Raw genomic sequence first — 21142 nt, 5'->3', positions numbered from 1 at the left:
GATTTTTTGGCCACACTAAGATCCTTGACAACAGGGCACAGAACTAAGGAATATGTCCATGAACGAGTCTTCCAGGTTTCAGGGTTTTGCGCTTCAAAAGGCAAACGTGTTCAAGGGGGTGGTGGCTAAAAAGAGAAAGGTACAATGCGGCATGGGGGTTACCAAGACTGGAACATTTCAGTGTACAGAGTGCGTTACAATTCTTACTCCAGCTTCATAAAGCTACCTATGTCAGGGGTTTGCTTAAAGTACAGCAGCCTGCCCCCAGGCCACTATGGGTGTCAAGAAAGAAACATGATGCTTATGTCTAGGAATAGTCTCTCAACCCTGGATATTACTAACCCCAAATCAATTCTGTGCTTGGAGTCTGCATCTATCTGCTGTGGGGGCTGACCAGAGTTCAAGGAGGCAGAATGTGTACATTTGAGACGCTGCTCCAGCCTCTCACAATCCCACTTTCATGTCAGAAGTAGGCAAGTCTTATTATTGTTATTTTGTTTACTAAGGATTCTCAAACAGAAGTTCCAGCCTAGTTGCTAAGTGCACCCATAATATTCATGACAATGGATGGAAGTGAGCGCCATGTTTACGGAAGTCCGCTCATGTAACAGGATTTTCCCCTCTCTTCTTCCATGCAGCCACCTGAAAATCTGCTCTGCAAGATCCCCCAATCCTCTGGACCAGATTTTGAGTGCATGCAACGGGGGGGGGGGAATCACCCTCCCCGCAAGACGTCATCCAATGAGTGTTTTCTTTTATAAAGACCCTACAAAAATAAACTATTTTGCTTCTAGTATGGCTAATGATCAAAGAGCAAAAGCAGAGTTTACTAAAGGCCTGGAGTGGGGATGATATTTGCCAGGAAGACTTTCCGGCAGTGAGGAGGTAGAACTTGTTTTCTCCCAACTTTGATGCCCCTAGTAGTTTTTGTCTGTACTGTTGGCTCCGTTTTGCAGTTGAAATACACAGCACAGGCAGCGCTCTTACATATTTAGTGAAATAGGTGCTGTAGTGGTTAGAGTGTCAGACTAGGACTGGGGAGACTCGGGTTCAAATTCAAATCTCCACTCAGCTATGAAGCTCACTGGATCATTCTGGGTTAGTTACTATCTCTCAGCCTAGCCTACCTCAGAGGGTTGTTGTGAGGAGAAAGTGTGTGGGGGTGGATGGGTGGGTGGGGAATGTAAGATGCCATATCAAACATAAGATATTCTTCTAACAATACTGTGTGGAGTTTGTATCAAGTAGAACCCAGTCAGTGTTACACCTTATCTCTTCTACTCCTTTTGTAGGTGGAGGGCAGCAGTGTACATGGTCCATTTCATCTAGGTTTGGTTCTGTCACCAAGCATTACAAAAGGCAAGCGTCCTCCTACTTACACCACTTCCTCAAAAGCACGGATTTTTTCACAGCCTTCCGGAGGTTCCCGCTTGAACACATAGGTGTGGTTGGGACGAGGAGACAGGGCGAAGGCAAGGACCGGAGAAGTATTGCCGTTTTCTAGCAGAAGGGGAAAAAAGGGAAGGCATCAATTCAACACAACACATTCAGACAAACGCAGAAGCAAAGAGAAGCTCCATATAAAAGAGATGCATCAGCAAGATTTGCAACAGTCAGATGGAAGCGTACTCAGGAAGTAGATTTTTTTTAATAACAGATCTTTGGTGGAAGTGTGTGAGTCAACAAAGAGTGAAATAAAATCCTATGAACTTAGTACAGCTGACTTGTTTGGCTACTCAAAGGCCTCAGTGCACCCCCAGGGCGGGTATTTTATCTACAGTTCAGCCTGCACAGCGAACATCTCCAATGGTGCTTCAGGCATCAGGATGGCCCTCAAGCAACAGTAAATCTCTCAGCTTTGATGGTATTACAGAAAGAGAGGAGTCAATGAAATTAGCTTGAGAAAAAAAATCATTTACACTGCATGAATACTAAAGCTTATTCTTGTAGCAGTTTCCATATATGCAATCCTATCAATTAAGGATTCCCTATATGCAAGTCAGTTCCTATGGAAGCAAGCAGCTAGTGTCAGCAGTGCTTCTGACATCACCTGCATATTCAGGGCTAGCTGGCTCTCTCATATTTATACACAGGTTGCCTAGTTTTTGCAAGTAAGGCTTGCTACCATACTATTTATGGTAGCACAGCATCTGCACTTTGCTCTGATCTCCCCTTCCTGTTTCACATTTTTGTCACTTCTCCATTCGTTCCGGATTTCTCCTTTTTTTCATGTTCAAGGGCACCCCCAGTAATGGTGCCCACAACTGCCTCAACATTTACAAGTCCTCCTCATCCCTTCACTGGGCTCCACAACACAACTCGGAACATGGCAACTTTTCCTTGCCCTGGCTGCCAGAAAAGTCACACACTTGTTAGCCAGTGTGGTGTGTAGTTAAAACTAGGACCAGAGACACCTGGGTTCTAGTCCCGACTCCACCATGACATTTGGTGGGTGATCTTGGGCCAGTCACTCTCTCTCAGCCTAACCTACGTTACAGGGTTGTTGGGAGGACAAAATGGGATGTAGCCATGTATGTCACCTTGTGCTTCTTGGAAGAAAGGGGGGACAGAAATTTTAATAAATAATAAATTAAAAAAGAGGTGGAGATCTTCATACTGCAGATGCAGTCAGAGGCTACGTGCTCAAATTTCTCTTCAAGTGCTTTACGTTCTAGAAATGCTCTTCAAGTCCTTGAAAGGTTGTCACAGAGAGGAAGGCCAGGATCTCTTCTCGATCATCCCAGAGTGCAGGACACGGAGTAATGGGCTCAAGTTACAGGAAGCCAGATTCTGGCTGGACAACACGAAAAACGTCCTGACTGTTAGAGCAATACGACAATGGAACCAATGACCTAGGGAGGTAGAGGGCTCTCCCACACTGGAGGCATTCAAGACGAGGCTGGACAGCCATCTGTCAGGCATTGACTTGGCTTCTTGCATTGAGCAGGGGGTTGGACTCGATGGTCTTGTAGGCCCCTTCCAGCCCTACTATTCTATGATTCTATGAAACCTGATTTAGCACACACAAGAGGCGACTCTACACGCGGACATCACCAGATGGTCAATATCAAAATCAGATTGATTATGTCCTTTGCAGCCAAAGATGGAGAAGCTCTATACAGTCAGTAAAAACAAGACCTGGAGCTGACTGTGGCTCAGACCATGAGCTTCTTGTTGCAAAATTTCAGCTTAAATGGAAGAACGTAGGGAAAACCACTAAACCATTCAGGTATGACTTAAATCATATCCCTTATGAATATACAGTGGAGGTGAGGAATAGATTTCAGGGATTAGACCTGATAGACAGAGTGCCTGAGGAACTATGGACGGAGGTCCGTAACATTGTTCAGGAGGCAGTAACTCAATCCATCCCAAAGAAAAAGAAATGCAAGAAAGCAAGGTGGTTGTCTTTACAAGATGAGGCTTTACAAGTAGCTGAAGAAAGAAGGGAAGCGAAAAGCAAGGGAGAAAGGGGAAGATATTCCAACTGAATGCAAGTTCCAGAGAATAGCAAGGAGACACAAGAAGGCCTTTTTAAATGAACAATGCAAAGAAATCGAAGAAAACAACAGAATGGGAAAGACTAGAGATCTCTTCAAGAAAATTGGAGATATCAAGGGAACGTTTTGTGCAAAGACGGGCATGATAAAGGACAAAGAAGGCAGGGACCTAACAGAAGCAGATGAGATTAAGAAGAGGTGGCAAGAATACACAGAAGAACTATACAGGAAAGATCTGAATGTCCCTGATAGCCATGATAGTGCGGTCACTGAACTTGAGCCAGACATCCTCAAGAGTTAAGTCAAGTGGGCCTTAGGAAGCATTAGTAACAACAAAGCTAGCGGAGATGACAGTATTCCAGCCGAGCTATTTAAAATCCTAAAAGATGATGCTGTTAAAGTGCTGCACTCAATATGCCAACAAATTTGGAACACTCAACAGTGGCCACAAGACTGGAAAAGGTCAGTTTACATTCCAATTCCAAAAAATGGCAAAGCCAAAGAGTGTTCAAACTACCGTACAATTGCACTCATTTCACATGCCAGCAAGGTAATGCTCAAAATCCTACAAGCTAGGCTTCAGCAGTATGCGAACCGAGATCTACCGGAAGTACAAGCTGGGTTTCGAAGAGGCAGAGGAACTAGAGATCAAATCGCCAACTTTCGCTGGATCATGGAGAAAGCAAGAGAATTCCAGAAAAACGTCTATTTCTGCTTCATTGACTACGCTAAAGCCTTTGATTGTGTGGATCGCAACAAACTGGCAAATTCTGAAAGAGATGGGGGTACCAGACCACCTTACCTGTCTCCTGAGAAACCTGTACGAGGGTCAAGAAGCAACAGTAAGAACCAGACATGTAACAACCGATTGGTTCAAAACTGGGAAAGGAGTACGACAAGGCTGCATATTGTCGCCCTGCTTATTTAACTTATATGCAGAGTACATCATGAGAAACACCTGGTTGGCTGAATCACAGGTCGGAATTAAGATTGCCAGGAGAATTATCAACAACCTCAGATATGCAGATGATACCCCCCTAATGGCAGAAAGCAAAGAGGATCTCAAGAGCCTCTTGTTGAGGGTGAAAGAGGAGAGTGCAAAAGCTGGTTTGAAACTCAACATTAAAAAAAACTGAGATCATGGCATCTGGCCCCATCACTTCCTGGCATATGGAAGGGGAAGAAATGGAAGCAGTGACAGATTTTACTTTCTTGGGCTCCAAGATCACCGCAGATGGTGACTGTAGCCATGAAATTAAAAGACGCTTGCTCCTTGGGAGGAAAGCTATGGCCAACCTAGACAGCATAGTAAGAAGCAGAGACATCACCTTGCCGACAAAGGTCCGTCTAATCAAAGCTATGGTTTTCCCAGGAGCAACATGGCTGTGAGAGCTGGACTGTAAGGAAGGCTGAGCGCCGAAGAATTGATGCTTTCGAACTGTGGTGCTGGAGAAGACTCTTACGAGTCCCCTGGACTGCAAGGAGGTCAAATCAGTCCATCCTCAAGGAAATCAACCCTGAGTGCTCATTGAAAGGACAGATACTGAAGCTGAAGCTGAAATATTTTGGCCACCTAATGCGAAGAGAAAACTCTCTGGAAAAGACCCTGATGCTGGGAAAGACTGAAGGCAAAAGGAGAAGGGGACGGCAGAGGATGAGATGGCTAGATAGCATCACTGATGCAATGAATATGGACTTGAGCATGCTCCGGGAGAGAGCACAGGACAGGAAGGCCTGGCGTGCTATGGTCCATGGGGTCACGAAGAGTCGGACACAACTGAACAACAAATCTGGAGGATTCTGCCTTTCAAAATAAATAGTAATTATTTAGGAAAAGAAACGTATTCAGTAATGTGAAGCTCTGGAAGGAAATTCACGCCCCAAGCAATGACATGACAACCTTAAGACTGGCCTTGTTTAGACACAAAGCCCCCCTTTCCTAACCTCCGTGCTCCCTTCTTCCCCTTTTACATCTTTAATTTGTTGATGGAAGTCAGGTTGGAGCTGGCCAGGGAAGGATCGATGATCTATGGAACGGGGAGGGTAGGCCGCATCTGTTTATTTTAGGGGTTATCATTGGCTTATTACATCACTAATTGAAAAGTCAGTAAAATAAATTAGGACGTTCATGCTCTGACAGCTGCATTCGTCATGCTCCGACAGCCACCCAACCTCTCCGGTACTTACTTCCTCAAGGGCAACACAGAGAGTACCTGCCAAGTTCACCCTATGAAGTCTGCCAGCTTCCAGACTGTGTTCTCATGCTGCCGAGGGTCAAAGGCAGGTTGGGGTGAGAAGGCCTTAAAACTTCTTCCAGGGCCCTGTGCCCAGAGCAGGCTATTGCTAATCCACAGGGGCTTACCTTTTCCCTTGGCCTCCAGCCCTGGCTTTTCTAGCACTCCAGGAGAGAGCTCTTCTGTCGTAGCGCGAGCAGGAGCATATGGAGATCGCCCGAGCACAGCTGAAGGGGACGGAGACAGAGAGAGGCTGCTGCTGCTGCTGCTGTGCTCCAGCGGGGGCAGCAAGGAGTCTTGAGGGCCTCTCTGAAGAGGGGCCGGGGCCCTATGGCCGTCTGGTATGTCCAGAATCTAGAAGGAAGGAAGATACCTTTGAAGCACAAAGAGGCAAGCAGGAGCGCTCAAAGCAACGCAGAGATCTGGGCAAGAAGGAAGGTTTAAACATCCGTCGGAACCTGCAGCTTGTGCAAGATTCAGCAGCCAGACTGATAACAGGGACCAGAAGGTTCGAATGTATAAGAAGGCTTATACAAAGCCTTCCAACCCGACTATTCTGTGATTCTATGAAACCTGATTTAGCACACACTGCATATCTGGAGGATTCTGCCTTTCAAAATACACTAATTGTTTAGGAAAAGAAACGTATTCAATAATGTGAAGCTTTGGATAAGCTTGATCAGCTCTGGAAGGGAGTTCATGCCCTGAGCAATGACATGACAACCTTAGATTGTGGCCTTGTTTAGAAACAAAGCACCCCTTTCCTAACCTCCGTGCTCCCCTCTTCCCCTTTTACGTCTTTAATTTATTGATGGATGTCAGGTTGGAGCTGGCCAGGGAAGGATCGATGATCTATGGAACGGGGAGGGTAGGCTGGATCTGCTTATTTTAGGGGTTATCGTTGGTTTATTACATCACTAATTGAAAAGTCAATAAAATAAATTAGGACGTTCATGCTCTGACACCTGCATCAGTCATGCTCTGACAGCCACCCAACCCCTCCAGTTCTTACTTCCTCAAGGGCAACACAGAGAGTACCTGCCAAATTCACCCTATGAGGTCTGCCAGCTTCCAGACTGTGTTCTCATGCTGCCGAGGGTCAAAGGCAGGTTGGGGTGAGAAGGCCTTAAAACCTCTTCCAGGGCCCTGTGCCCACAGCAGGCTGTTGCTAATCCACAGGGGCTTACCTTTTCCCTTGGCCTCCAGCCCTGGCTTTTCTAGCACTCCAGGAGAGAGCTCTTCTGTCGCAGCCCGAGCAAGAGTGTATGGAGATCGCCCGAGCACAGCCAGACTGGTAACAGGGACCAGAAGGTCCGCACGTATACGACTGACTGTGCCCCACTTGCACTGGCTGCCTATATGCTTCCAAGCTCAATTCAAGGTGCTGGCTTAAACCTATGACGCCCTACACGGCCTGGGACCACAATACCTGATGGCATGCCTCTCCTGAAATGAACCGCCCCGTATGCTACGTTCAGCATCTAAGGTCCTTCTCCGAGCGCCTCCTCCAAGGGAAGCTCAGAAGGCAGCAACGAGGGAGAAGGCCTTCTTGGTGGTGGCCCCCATCTGTGGAACAAGCTCCCCAATGAGGTCCGCACCAACATTGTTATCTTTCTGGAGCCAGGTTAAGACCTAACTCTTTTCCCAGGCATTTGGCAGCACATGATGAGTTTTAATCGGTCCTGGATGTGTCTTTAGTTATGACTGACAGTTCAAAGTTGTTTTTAGTTATATGTTGTTTGTGTATATTGTCTGTGTGCTTTTATGTAAATGGCTTTTAAACTTTGTATATTGTATTTTAATGTTTTAACTTCTGTAAACCGCCCAGAGAACTTTGGCTATGGGGTGGTATAGAAATGTAATTAATGAATACATAAATAAATACATCTAAAGCATTTTTACTGTGCCTATTGTTCTAAAGGGTTCCAAGAGCGGCTTGCGAAACAAGATGGTACTATCTAAAGCAGGCTTACATTAAAAAAAAAAAGACATGAAACACAAGGAAAGAATGAAGAGGAAGGAAACCTAAAACAGACCTGGCCACCAGTTTTTAAAAAGCCACATCACAGCTGGGATGGAGACAGTTCAGGGAGAGGAGGAATCAAATGGAGCTCATCTCTCAGCACCCCTGCTTCCCGCCTGTCCCTCTGCTGGAGCCTGAGAGCATATAGCTGTGCTCTGGGAGCCATGGGGGGTGGGGGGAAGACAAAGAGCCAGCACGTTATTTCCCTAACTGCTTCATATCCCATAGATAGGAATTCCCATTTAGGTCAGGAGGGGATGAGAGCAGCGGCCTTGGGGCTCAGGACCAAGGGTGGCACCTTGCCACGTGAGATGGCAACATAGCCTGACCGGGACGCAGCCACATGCTTTGGTGCGGGACCAACAAGTGGGGCACGCTGACTTCGTCTGTGGGGAGGGCAGAGGCTGCTGATGTGAACCCCCCCAAGGCAGGCACAGGTCAACAACTGCTACCCAGTACTTTACTCAGCACTCAGGTCAAGAGCAAGCTGTGCATTGCACCGCTGCTGCATGTATCAAAGGCCCCATAGCTGCTTTGCAAAGTACCTATTGGAGGGGGTGCTCTGAAGCAGAGGAGGGCTTAAACCCCACCTTGTCAGTCCATTTGCTCCAGAAATGGCTCCTTTTCAGCCTGCCAGCACACTGGATCCAGGTATACATACACCTCACAAGCACACATCCCACACAGAGGTACAAGCAGCTGACAATGGGCTGGCAGGAAAAGGGTTAAACCAGGGCTAGGCAACCTTTTTGGGCCTGTGGGCACATTTTACAATTTGAAATGTGTCTGCGGGCACCACCAGAAATTGCCATCGGGGAAGGCCCACTGTCCTCTGCCTCCTCTTGCAGTTTCCCTCTCTCCTCATTTGTGATTTCCTTCTGCCTCTCCCCCACCACCCCACCCTCGCTGCTTCTACCGCATTCACCTTATCTCCTGATCCGCTGACTTCCTGCTGCTGAGGTGAGCGCGGCAGGAGGGAAAGAAGGAGGCTGGCGGGAAGGTGGCAGCAGTGACGGGGCAGGAAAGGCTCCTGTGGAAAAGCAGTGTGGGGGGGAGAAGAAAAGGCTGCAGGAAGGAAGGAAGGAAGGGTGATGTGTGGGGGAGGAAGGACCTTGGGTTGAACAGTGCCTGGCAAGCGCACGTGGGAGCCTTGGGGTGTGCCAGCGCACCCATAGGCAGTGCACTGCCAACCCCTGGGTTAAACACTTTCTTTCCCCACCATCATTTCCTGCAGGCAGAGTAGCATTGGTTCGCCCTCAGAGGGGGCTTTGCCTCAAGGCCAGCCATGTGGGGAAGGGTGCAGTGTAGCCCCACAGTTCAGCAGAACAGAAGCAAACACTGTGGAAGCATATCCTGAACTGGGCAAAGCAGACTGTTCTCCTGGGACGTGATGTTGCCCAGAGCTTCACTTCCCATTTTGAGAGAAAGTTTGGGGATGGAGAATTTCACAGAGCGCAACTCATCAGTGTGTGCGCAAGTGTTTGGGGTTGGGTGGGGAGCAGCCCTGTACGGAAAACGAGCCGTGCAAAGGTGGCGTGACTCTCGGACACAGTTGGCATCTCAGCTTAAGCAGAGAGTTCCACACAAGGAGGCTATCCTACATCCTGCCTCAGCCAGCCACAACTCACTCTGAGGAGCTCCTCGTCTCCTTGCTCCTTCACAAACACCTCTTCCAATTCCCGACTGATGCCATCGAGGCTGTTGTGCAAACTGGAGCTGATCGACACGGCCGCCAAGACCGGAAAAGCTGCCGGCAGGGAAGCCTGCAAAACAAGGACATGTAGTGCTGTGGGAAAGAAGCCACTGACACTTTGTGCAACTGGAGAACACGCTGCCCGGTGAGGGCGGGCACACAGTTAGTGGGCCAACTCCACCACCGTATCTGTTAGGAACACAGGAAGCTAACTTAGGGTGCAAACCATGCATGTTTAGAGAGAGAGAGGGAAAGTCCTACAACTCCCAGCGTGCCGCAGGCTGCTGGGGCATGCTGAGAGTTGTCGGACTTTTTCTGCCTAAACGTGCATAGGACTGTGCCCTTAGGTCATTGGTTCACCCAGTCCTGTATTGTCTGGCGATGGCTCTCCGATGTTACCAGGCAGAGGTCTCTCCAAGGCTTGCTACCCAGGACAGTCCAACCAGTGGTGGTGTGGTACATTTTGAAGTGCAGGCACTCATCATGACAGTCCCCAATGCCACGTCCCCGAGGACAGTCCAAAAATGCAGGCAGCTGCCTTGATGCATATTTTGAACAGCTGCCATCTCCACCAGGAGCAGGTCCTTTGTAAAGCTAATGGGTCTTAATTGGCCATTCAAGACCAAGCCACCCCAAAATACTTTGCATTACAACGGGGAAGCATATACTGTTGCTGGGAAAATTCATTTCTCCCCAGCTACTGTGAGGACTGCAGTTAAGATCAGAGGGAACAGGAAATTCGGGAGTGGGGCGGGGGGGGGGGCAGAGGACATCAGCATCTCTGCTTTTGAAAAAGTGCGGGTGCTGTGTCACTGTGAGCCCTGGCTCCACTACACCACTGAGTCCAACTGGAAGATGGCACAGGGAATTAATTTGGGACTATCTGCACTGTGAATCGTATGCTCTAACACAGAGCTCTGGACTCTCTCCTGTGATTGTCCATGGGGTATCGAGAGGCCAGGGAGAGATAGTAGCCATGAACCTGGCATGCCCGCCAGATTCAAACTGCAGGTCAGCTATAGTTTCGGGGGGGGGGGGGGGCTTTGGCCAAGGCTCATTCCTGACCTCCACATATAAAAAGGAGGCATGGCCAATTGACAGAAAATGCCCACTTGATTCTTTGCATCGTCATGGGGTGGGGGAGAGAATGGTTCTGTGCATTCCCCAACCAGAACAGCAGAATGGAATACTGTAAACCATCTTTCCCAAGCATAGCCTCACACTAGCCTCTTGCCAACAAGTCCATTGAAAGTTGGACCGTGTCTCCTCTGGCTGCAGCCAGCTTCTGGACAGGAACAACAAAGAAAGAAAGGAAGGAAGGAGACAGAGAGATGCAAGAAAGAAAGAAAGAAAGAAAGAAAGGAAGGAAGGAAGGAAGGAAGGAAGGAAGGAAGGAAGGAGACAGACAGACAGATGCAAAACATACCTTCGCTGATGGGAGCACACTATGATCGCCCTGAATGGGGGAACTCCAGTCTTTCTCTTTGCTGCCCCAGGCCCCGATCTTTGTCCGCTGGAGCTGATGCTTCAGTTTTGCAATCTAGGGAATGAGACGTTAACCTGCATTTTTAAGAGAGAGAAGCCCTCCCCAGCTAGTCAACCTCACCATTTCTCCTGCCTGCAGGAAAAAAAAAAAAATAGTTGCAAGACTCAATTCATTGGGGCATTTTGTGTGTACCGACTTGTTGCCCTACTACCAGATCGCTGTGGACACGCACCGATTCTTCCATGAAGTGAGCACCGTGACAAGTTCACCTGGGGATGATGGCTTTTAAAGCTAACTGAATCTACACAGCAAAATCTGGATGGAAGTTGCCAGAGAAGCAGCAGTTCCACGTAAACGTCCCATGGATGGCCCAAGCCCTTCTTCATAGCTCTGAAGGGGGCTCTATGAGGAATTTGGGGTGCTGCTTATCTTGCACCATTCATTTTTGGACAGACTCACTTGGGTCCCTGCAAAGATTTGGGACCCTGGAGAAATTTGGGACCCTGGAGCCACCCCAGCATTGAGCTCCAACTGGGCAAAATGAGGAGTCCCCGCACTTAAAAAAGAAAAAGAAAAAGTCATCCAGTGAGGGCCTCAGCTACTTTGTGTGTGTGTGTGTGTGGGGGGCAGTTAGAGCAGTCTAATCCTGACACAGCCACATCTTCTCCCATTACCTGTAAAAGCAGCACTACTAACTGCAAGCATCAGTGCTCTCAGGCACAGTACGGTTTGGTGAAGCCAGCTGCAACTTTTTCAAACGCACTTGTTTTTAATGTTATCAGATGCCTCCTGCAAACTATCCCCCCACCCCCCAACACAGAAGCTGCATACCGTGCCCATTCAATGGGGGAAGGGAGATACAGAGCCTCAGAATAGAATTTGTTCTGATGTTCCCAACGCATTTTATGGTACAGCCTTTGTCAGAGACGAAAAAACACCACCACCACCCTGCTCCAGCAAGATAAAAACTACAGAAGTTTGGGCATGGTTTTCCGATTGAAACTTCTGCCATTTCCCTCACTTTGGTGGTGGTGGTGAGGCGTGTGTGTGTGTGTGTGTTGGGGGGACGGGGCGGGGGCAGCGTCAATGCAAATGTGTTTTTTACTCCCAGGCATTTGACAGCGTACGATGGGGCATTTTAGTGTTTTGGTTTTTTTAATCAGGCTTCATTGCCGATTGCTTTTAACTTGTTTTTACACTGTTTTAATTTTTTATGTTAAAGGTTTCATATTATGTTTTATCATGCTGTGAACTGCCCAGAGTGCTTTGCCTACTGGGCTGCATAGAAATTTAATGAATGAATGGTGAAACTCACTTGGTGCATCAAATCTCATAAGCAAATCCCATTTTCAGCATCTATTCTGAGGGCTTTTGACTTCTTTGAAGGGGTGGGGATGCCCCTCCTTTTCAATGGAGATCCTTGGATCACTGCAGCTGGCCTAATATTGCATATGAAGAGGGCACAAACGGTGCCGAAAGTTCCTTAAATGACTGGCCGGTTTGCATCATCCACTGTCAGCATCAAAGCAGGGTTTTCTGGATGCATAATGCAGACACTATGTCAACATGTGCTTCAGAAGTTTAATTTCTTTTGCACACTGTGCAGTGGGAAGATGGGTCTCATTTGAGTTGCCAAGTGGATCGCTCACCTCTCTACGATGATCCATGCTACTCCACGAGGCAGAACGCTTATGGACAGCAGCTTTCCCTGCCTCTGTTTCACGCCAAGATACAGGAGTCTTCGAAGAGAGAAAGAAAAAAGGGGTTTATCAGAAATTAGCCAGCTGAAGACTCAAAACCTTAAGAAGCTAGTTCCAACGTGGCAGTTTTCTCCATGAACAGTCATTCTGAAAGCACGCCAAGGGAGGAAATATTGTGCCCTAGGCCTACTTTACAGGACTTAAATTAAAAAAACCCTCTCACTTCCATACAGGAAAACAAAAAATAGTACACGCACACTATCACGCTGTCTCGGAAGCTCTGGCCAAACACTCCTTTCCACTGCTTATACATAGGGCAGAGGAGACACGCATTTTTCCAAACATGGCAGCATGCAGGTATGGCCCACGCTTTCCTACACAGAAACAATACTGGGGTAAACACTGCACATTATGCATCCTAAATGAAATGCCCAACTGGATTTTTCAGGAAAGATCTGTGAACAGGGAACTACTTTCTTGCTCACAGATCTTTCCTGGGAGAGGGAGGGGAAAAACAGACTCGACATTCACACAGACTATTTCCATGTGTGTCCCTCCATAAGAATAATTCTAGAAGTGTTTCCAAGGAGGAAACCAGTGGGAGCCAGTGGGGTGTAGTGGTTAGAGTGTTAGACTGCAGAGACCCAGGTTCAACTCCCCGCTCAGCCATGAAGCTCACTGGGTGACTTTGGACCACTCACTGACTCTCAACTTAACCTACCTCACAGGCTTGTTGTGAGGATAAAATAGAAAGGAGGAAGATATTGTACGCCACCCTTGGGCTCTTTGGAGGAAAAGGCACATGTAAACATAACAACAGCTAAAAAAGAAATAAATCAGCTTCTGAAGAGACCTTCAATTAGCCCATGAGAATTCTGCTCTATTTTTTGGTAACAGTTGTTTTAGTATTTTAAAATTGTAAACTGCCTTGGCAGAAAGGCAGCATATAAATACATTATATCAGGGGTAGGCAATCTGGTGCCTTTCAGATGTTTTGGACTACAACTCCCATAATCCCTAACCTCTGGCCATGCTAGCTGGAGCTTATGGGAGTTGCAGTCCAAAACATCTGGAGGGAACCAGGTCCCCCCCCATTCAATAAATAATAAATATCCCTGATATATACAAAAGAAGCTTTCAACAGATTAAAAACAGGCCAAGTACTACAATCACCACCACCCTGCCCTCTAAAACCTTCCCATCCCTTCTGGCTCATTTCCACCTTGGTACACCTTCATCCTTTGAGCCAGAAGTATCAGGACAGGTGGATGAAGGGGAGAAGATAACAAGGCCGTAAGAGACTCCTTCCACAGGCAACAATGGAACTTATACATCCACCAGCCACATACTTATTGGATGATCTCCGGCAATTCTCATTCAAGGTCAGTGATCACAGGACTGTTGTGCAACAAGAGACATACAATTGTGAAGCACTTTGCAAACTAAACAGCATCACACTTGCCTGTAACTGCTGTTCAAGCGGCTTGCCATGCAAGCACACGCTGGAGTCTGCACACAACAGTACCCAATGTGGGACTGCAGAGAGGCAAAGGTGGCAGTGGTATTACCAAAGTGACAGTATTTCCAGGCAAGTAGCTTGTTAGATCTACTATTCAAGCCTCTTGATTTTACAATACAAGCAACAACGAAGAAAGAGGCAGATCTCTGTCCAGCAGCCCATGTAGACAGGCTGCTAAAACACCGTGCAGGGTATGGTTCAAGATCAGCACCAACTGGCCAATACCTCTGTTGACAAAGTTCTTAAGCATCAAGGTTTCCCCCAGCATCTTAGAATTCCACCCTGAGCATTTATTTCCCATTTCCGGAGGTGGGGACAGTTTGGGGACAGTTCCATTTCTTCCATTAGACCAGCTGCCAAGGCAGAACAAGGGGCCTTTGCCAGCAGTAAGACCGGCCTCTTTAGAGAGGCTGTTGCAAAACAGAAATCAGTTTTCAAAAACAGCCCTGTTGAATAACACTGCAGCAGCAAAGGATGTCATAGCCTGGAAAGTAGCTTGAAAAACGGCAAAACGTCCAGGAGTCAAGGAACAACATTCCCAACTGGTAAGGCTTTGCAAGTGGTGGGAGCTGAGCTTCACTGGGGAAGCTCCAGGCATCCTAGCAAATGTCAAAGGCCCCTTCTTGGGCCTCTGGACTTGACGGTCTTATAGGCCCCTTCCAACCCTATTATTCTATGGTTTTGTGTATAACTTCTGCCTGCAATGTGTCATGCAAAACACGCTGCATCACACTGGTGTGGGGAAAGCTCCCTGCCCCAGCTGCTGGCTGTCAAATTGGTGAGCTGCCCTCTAACTGGAAACCCACATCCCTCTGAAATCAAGAGCCCCGTTACTTCTACAGTTCATTTCTCTGCTGCCATCTGCAACAACACAAAAAACAGAATCCTAGAGAGCAGCTGAATATGCATCCCCTTCCAGGCTCTTCAGTTTGAGAGGAGAGCCAGTATTTGGACACTGGCTGCAAACACTACCCAAGGCTACAGGAAGCAATTTAACCTGTAGATCACCTCACTGTAGTGCATTAAACTCATCTGGAGCCAGGGCCAGCCCTACCATTAGGCCGAGTGACACGGTCGCCTCAGGCGGCAGATGCTGGGAGGCGGCAGCAAGGTGTAGGAGAGAGCCCACCTTGTGCCCCTAAGCTAACCTGCTGCCTTCAGGTGCAGCAAAAGATGCTGTTCCACTGTCAGTGATAAACAGTCCAGTTGGCTTTTGTACATGGAACAGGAGAGGGCGCCATTTTGTGCTTTGCCTCAGGCAGCAAAATGTCTGAAGCACTGTCTGGAGGAAATGTCTTAGATGAAGTTGGCTGACCTGGGATATAGATGGGTTCAATCCACATTTACACTGGACTTCCCTGCCCCCTCCTTCCTATGGCTGCCCATCCAGCCCCCTGAAAGTGCTACACAGAGAGTCAAGAGACCCTGCTGAATGGGATGAATTATTGGGGGGGTGGCGGCAGCGGGGAGGGGGATTCCCAAAAATCAGGCAGAGGGACATTGCGAGAGTGGAGCCCTTCCTCTCGTGGAAGGTCTCTTCCTCTTGCAGAAGGCAAATTCCGGATCCAACTCTATGTATCTGTTTACATTTAGAATAAGTGACGTAGGGAAGCTTACTCTTTATTTCAGGTAAGTTTATACCACCCTTCATAAAACGTATCATTTGGGGCAGCTTACAATGCAATTTAAAGTCCGTCCCCTCCAAACAAACAGCTTTGCATTAAAGCACAACGTTGGTAGCCACAGGCAACCAGTACTTCCATGCAGGCGAGCAAGTGAGGTGGTAAAGGAGAGGCGAAGCACCCAACCTTCCTCCACACCCAGCACAGAAACCGAACGGTCTGCTAGAAGAGGGAAGCAACCTCTCCTGTGCCCAGCAGAGAAATGCAGCTCTCCATTACAATGAAGGGGAGCGTAAGAAGCCTCCACCCGGCGCCTGAAAGTATGGGAGCATCAGGCACGCTTCCTTGGGGAGGGTGTTCCACAGCCGGGGCCCCACAGATGAAAAATGCTCCCTCTCTTGGGGTGCCACTCACCTTGTCTCAAACGCTCAAATCAGCCTCTATGGAAGATGTTAACATTCGGGCAGGTTGGGATGGGGGCAGGTTGGGATGAGATTACGGCTCTGATGCTGTAAATAGACTCCCATCGTATGTGTGCCGCCATGTGTAAGCTATGCTCTCCCCCAAGCTGCTTTTATTTACTTCTTTATTTGCATTTATATCCTGCCTTTTTCCCTCTTGCAAGGAACTCAAGAAGGCTTACATGATCCCCTTCCTCTCCATTTTACCCTCACAACAACCCTGTGAGGTGGGGTTAGGCTGAGAGTCAGGGACTGGCCCAAAGTCACCCAGTGAGCTTCATGGACAAGTGAGGGCTTGGACCCAGGCCTCCCCGGTCCAATGCTCTAACCACTACACCACACTCCCATCAGCCCCAGCCAGCATGACCAATGGTCAAGGATGATGGGAGTTGGGAGTCCAACATCTGGAGCACGACCGGCTGCCCACCCCTCTCCTGCACTTCAAGATGGGTCAGTCGCCCTTTCATCCTGAGCAAAAGCGTGAACAGAATCTTCCTAACCCTGCTTCTTGTTTTCTCATGCGTGCTTATAAAGAAACCCAGAAGAAACCCCTTTAGAAAAGTTACGCCATTTGGAGTCTCTGTGAATAAAATGGCATGTACATCTCAAGAAGCCTAGACTAGAACCTGATGGATGGACTCCTGAGCCCATCTTTACACTCTAACCACTACACTCACCACTGTTATGCCCTTTCACAGATGGGGCTGAGGGTCAGTTGCCCTGAACTTCAGGCCTAAGGAAGAAGCGTCATGGGGGGAGGCAGTCAAGTGAAAGACATGTCAGAATGGGATGATGAACCGGCTAGCCCGTTTCAGGTTTGCCTCATGCTCTAGGCAGGAAGAAAGTCACACGTTGGCTCTGGTCCCAAGCAAAGCAGATACCAGATCGGGGGGGGGGGGGATTCCCCCTGCAAGTTGAAATGATTTGTGCCGCCACAGGAAGGCTGCACCCTGCCTCAAGGCCCAGCCTCTTCTAACACAGTAGGAAGTTTCCAAAGGCAGGATTCAAACAGTGGTCAAACAGCTTCCTCTGAGCAGGGAAGGAGGGGAGGGAAGTGCTTTGAGAAGCAACCCAAGTTTGAAACCACAAGGTCAGATAAACTTCAGGGGGAGGCATGCATCATCCCCACAAGGCTGTGGGAAAAAAATCTTGTGCGTTCACAGCAGAAAGTGACCCACCTGTTGACACTCATCCGGCTACTGTGCAAACAGGGAAGGCCCTTTGGAAAGGTGGAGACTTTGGGATTCTTTGGGGCTCACTGCAGCCCACGACCCTAAACACCCACACTTCACCCGTGGGACAAACAGCCAAGCGGGCATGACACCGGCGTACCGCGCTGTGCTGAGAGCCAGAGCGGGGCAGAAGGCAGCGTGTTGGCCTCAGGCTAGGGAGACCTGGGTTCGAGTCTCCAGCTCGCCCGAAGCCATGTAACGAACAAGGCCAAGTCTCTCAAGCCAATATACCTTATGGTGTTGTTGCAGGATTTTAAAAGACAGGGTAACTCCCAGGTATGTTGGCGTTGTTTCAGCAAGTTCAATAGGGAAATCTGCTGGTTGTCAGACTGGGTAGACTGCATCTTAAGAGAAGAACAACGCAAGGACTGCCAGTGCCCTTTTTGGCTGGAATACTGGGAGTCCAGCCCAACTCATCTGGAGGGCACCGGGTTGGGGAAGGCCGATCTATGCAGCCCAATTAAAAATGCCAGAATCCTCTCTCTAACTGAATGGTCGGCACTGTCCTTTGCTCTCGGAAAGACCATGCGTTGCTCCCCAAAAATATTTACAGGTTGCTACGGGTTCCTCGATGGCTGGAGGCTTCCCACTCCATCTGGGAGCACTCACACATGCCTCGTGCTGAGCGAGCTTTATCCATCGTGAGAGCCCTCATTTTTAAAGCACTGCATGGCACACAGCCCACGAATGTTATATAAGGGTTTTGGCCCGGAGCAGTGAGCAGAGCTGGAAAAGCCTCCAGTGTCGAGCCCGTTCCAGGAGGAGAGTGCCGAAGGCCAGCTGCCTCTGCAACAAAACCAAGGAAAAGTCAAGCATCGCCTCCGAACCAGTTTAAGCACCACAAGGAAGGGCCTTTCCTAGAAAGGACTTGTAACATACGCTTGCTATATTAATGAACAGGCTTGCATTGTTAAGCGTAACCCAGATAAGTTAGGGTTAAAAGAACATTTGGGAGTGAGCAAAAGGTGGGAAAGAGGCACACACGTGCGCGTGTTTTAAAAGGAGAACACTGACAGTTAGTCAGATTGGGTCTTAGGCATGGGGAGACTACATGTAGTGAGTGGGATTCTGGGAATAGGATTTAGAAGGGGGAGAGTAGGGAGGTAGGTTAGGGTTATATATAACTCTTCTTGTACTAAATACATTTTATTTGTTTGTTTTTAAACTACAACATCCCACGTGTTGGTTTGTCTTTTAGAAAAACCTATTTCCTTGTTACTTCTCCTGTATTGGGTAGAGGGAACCAATTAGGCATATTGGATGCCTCTTTAAGCGAGAGAGTAAAAGGGGCTGAAGCTGTGCGTCAGTCAGGATGACTGACCCAGTGGAGGCAGATGTCCTGAGGGGGTTTTATTCTCAGGTTCACCAGGTGAAAGCTGGGGAAGGTAGAACCTGGGGCAAGAATGTTATAGGACTTGAGACTAGAACAGTAGTTTCGTAACAGACGAAGGCTTTATACATAAACAGTTTGATGTTTACACACAAGATTCGGACTCAAGCAAGATTCCTCGAGTTTGGATCTGGTTCCTCTTGCTTTGGGAGGACTGCAAAAAGTTATAGGACCTCTCCAGGGCTTTTCTGCATGTGGTTCGATGAGCTTTTGTGTCGAGAAGCACAGGGATGCTGTTGCCCCAATGGCTAAATGCATGGGGGTCCACGCAGGGCAAGACTCGGGGGTCCACATGCATCACCAGGTTGCTGGATGCAGGTCTAACCCACCCTGACACAGACACAGCAAAGCCACTGTGAAAATCCATTTCTGCTCATGGATTCTGCCTTCCCTAGATTTCAGCATTCACGTTTGCTGTAAAATGTAGTACTTATCCATAGCTTTAGTTCTAAATACTTCCATTTCCTACTTCACACTCCATTTTAAGCTCCTTACTGTGTACCTCTTACCACTTTGTGTGTTGTGGAAGTGCTCTACTTATAGAGTAAAAAAGTACAGAAATTGGCACCTAAAACGATCAAGGGGCTGGAACATCTCCCCTATGAGAGAAGGTTACAACAGCCGGGATGGTTTAGCTTGGAAAAAAGGAGGGTAAGGGGAGACATGATAGAGGTCTACAGAATTATGCATGGTGTGGAGAGTGTGGGTAGGGAGACATTTTTCTCCCTCTCTCAAAGTACTGGAACCCGGGGTCATCCTATGAAGCTGATGGGTGGGAGATTCAGGAGAGAGAAAAGGAAGGACCTCTTCACGCAGCCACAGGATGTAGAGATGGCCACCCATTTGGATGGCTTTAAAAAGGGGTTGGACAAATTCCTGGAGAAGAAGGCTATCAGTGGCTACTAGTCTTGATGGCTCCGTGCTACCTCCAGGACCAGAGGCAGTGAGCCTATGTTGCTGGGGAACATGGAGGAAGGGGAGGGTGCTGGTTGGCCCCTGTGTGAACAGAATGCTGGACTAGATGGACCCTTGGTCTGATTCAGCAGGGCTCTTCATATGTTCTAAATATTATTGCCTGTTCACCATTTTCCCGTTTCATCTGTCTGTGCCTTTGAACCAGTGATAGGCAACCTGGTGCCCTCCAGATGTTTTGGACTACAGCTCCCACAATCCCTGACCACTGGCCATGCTGGTTGGGGCTGGTGGGAGCTGTAGTCCAAACATCTGGAGGGTGCCCGTTTGCCTACTCCCTGCTTTGAGCCAATACAGACGGAGTGAGAACATGCCTTTTACTTATGTATGCTGGCGGCACGAAGTTTTAGCCGTCAGAATATTGACAGGATATTTTATATTTACTCATTATTGTTACTTGCCCCAAGCACTCAGGGAAGACCAGACGAGAAAGTGAAATACACACCTCCTACCACTGATAACCAGAACGAGGAGGTGGTTGAGCTCAGCTGCTGGATTGAATCGATTTGAAAGGGCACGTTGGTCTTTGGCAAACTAGTCCAAACACCACAGAGTCTTTTGGCACATTTTAAAGACCAGTAGAGAGTCTTGCATAATCTTTAATGGACTGGAACCCACTTTTTCAGATGCGTGATGAGTACATAGGATGACGTGTGTCCAGGGGTCAGAAAAAGACAGGCCTGGATCTTCTGGTAGATCCCTGGGTGACTTGCTGTTGATCAGCGAGGATTTCTGACACCCAGTTATTTCACTCTAGCAGCAATGAAATAGCTCTCTCCTCCCACCCACCCTAAATTATGCTGCCACAATGAAGAAAGCTTGGGGTAACCAGAAGTAGATTTTTGTGTGGAAGAACTGTGAGCTTCGTTCAGTTCTGATACTCAAAATATATTCCTGTGGATCTCAGTGTTCTAGTAAAAACAAAGCAGATCCCGCAAGCTTACAGTCTGCTCACCCCTGCTAGTCTATGACAGCTTATGTCATAATAAGTCTACTAGTCTTTAAGGACACACTCCTATGCATGTTTAGACAGAAAAAAATCCGATAACTCCTGGCATTCCACAGCCAACCTGGCTGGCTGGGGAATGCTGGGAGATGTATGACTTTTTCTATCTAAACTTGCATAGGATTGTGACCTATTATGCCACAAGACTGTTGCTCTTGTTGCAATAGACTAATATGGCTACTGCACACTAGAGTAGGGGTGATGGGGGGCAGGTAAGGACTGGTACCACCTTAGAAAGTCTGCCTCACCCTTCACCAGGCACTGCCTACATGATTTCAACCATATGGGTTACCGTGTGTGTGTG

The 21142-nt window shown here is 48.1% G+C and overlaps 1 protein-coding gene across 4 annotated transcripts in view; it reads right to left on the bottom strand.

Moving 5' to 3' along the window:
• Positions 1-21142, bottom strand: part of FAM117A (family with sequence similarity 117 member A) — a 45092-nt gene that overhangs the window by 1762 nt on the left and 22188 nt on the right. Inside the window, exons 3-8 of one of the 4 annotated variants that reach the window (XM_084804788.1) lie at positions 12586-12675; positions 10877-10990; positions 9386-9520; positions 8683-8787; positions 5863-6088; positions 1380-1500 (exon numbers count right to left, since the gene is read on the bottom strand). In XM_084804788.1, the coding sequence (XP_084660914.1) occupies positions 1380-1500; positions 5863-6088; positions 8683-8787; positions 9386-9520; positions 10877-10990; positions 12586-12675 (791 nt within the window). The remainder of the gene's footprint in view (positions 1-1379; positions 1501-5862; positions 6089-8682; positions 8788-9385; positions 9521-10876; positions 10991-12585; positions 12676-21142) is intronic. The other 3 variants (XM_084804791.1, XM_084804789.1, XM_084804792.1) reach the window with 3 other exon arrangements.

This window comes from Heloderma suspectum, chromosome 6 (genome assembly GCF_057233095.1).
Source record: "Heloderma suspectum isolate Gila_16-S chromosome 6, 16-S_ref, whole genome shotgun sequence".
In the NCBI taxonomy this organism is placed as follows: Eukaryota; Metazoa; Chordata; class Lepidosauria; order Squamata; family Helodermatidae; genus Heloderma; species Heloderma suspectum.
The sequence above is the reverse complement of the archived record's forward strand: the minus strand, read 5'-3'. Positions and strand labels throughout refer to the sequence as shown.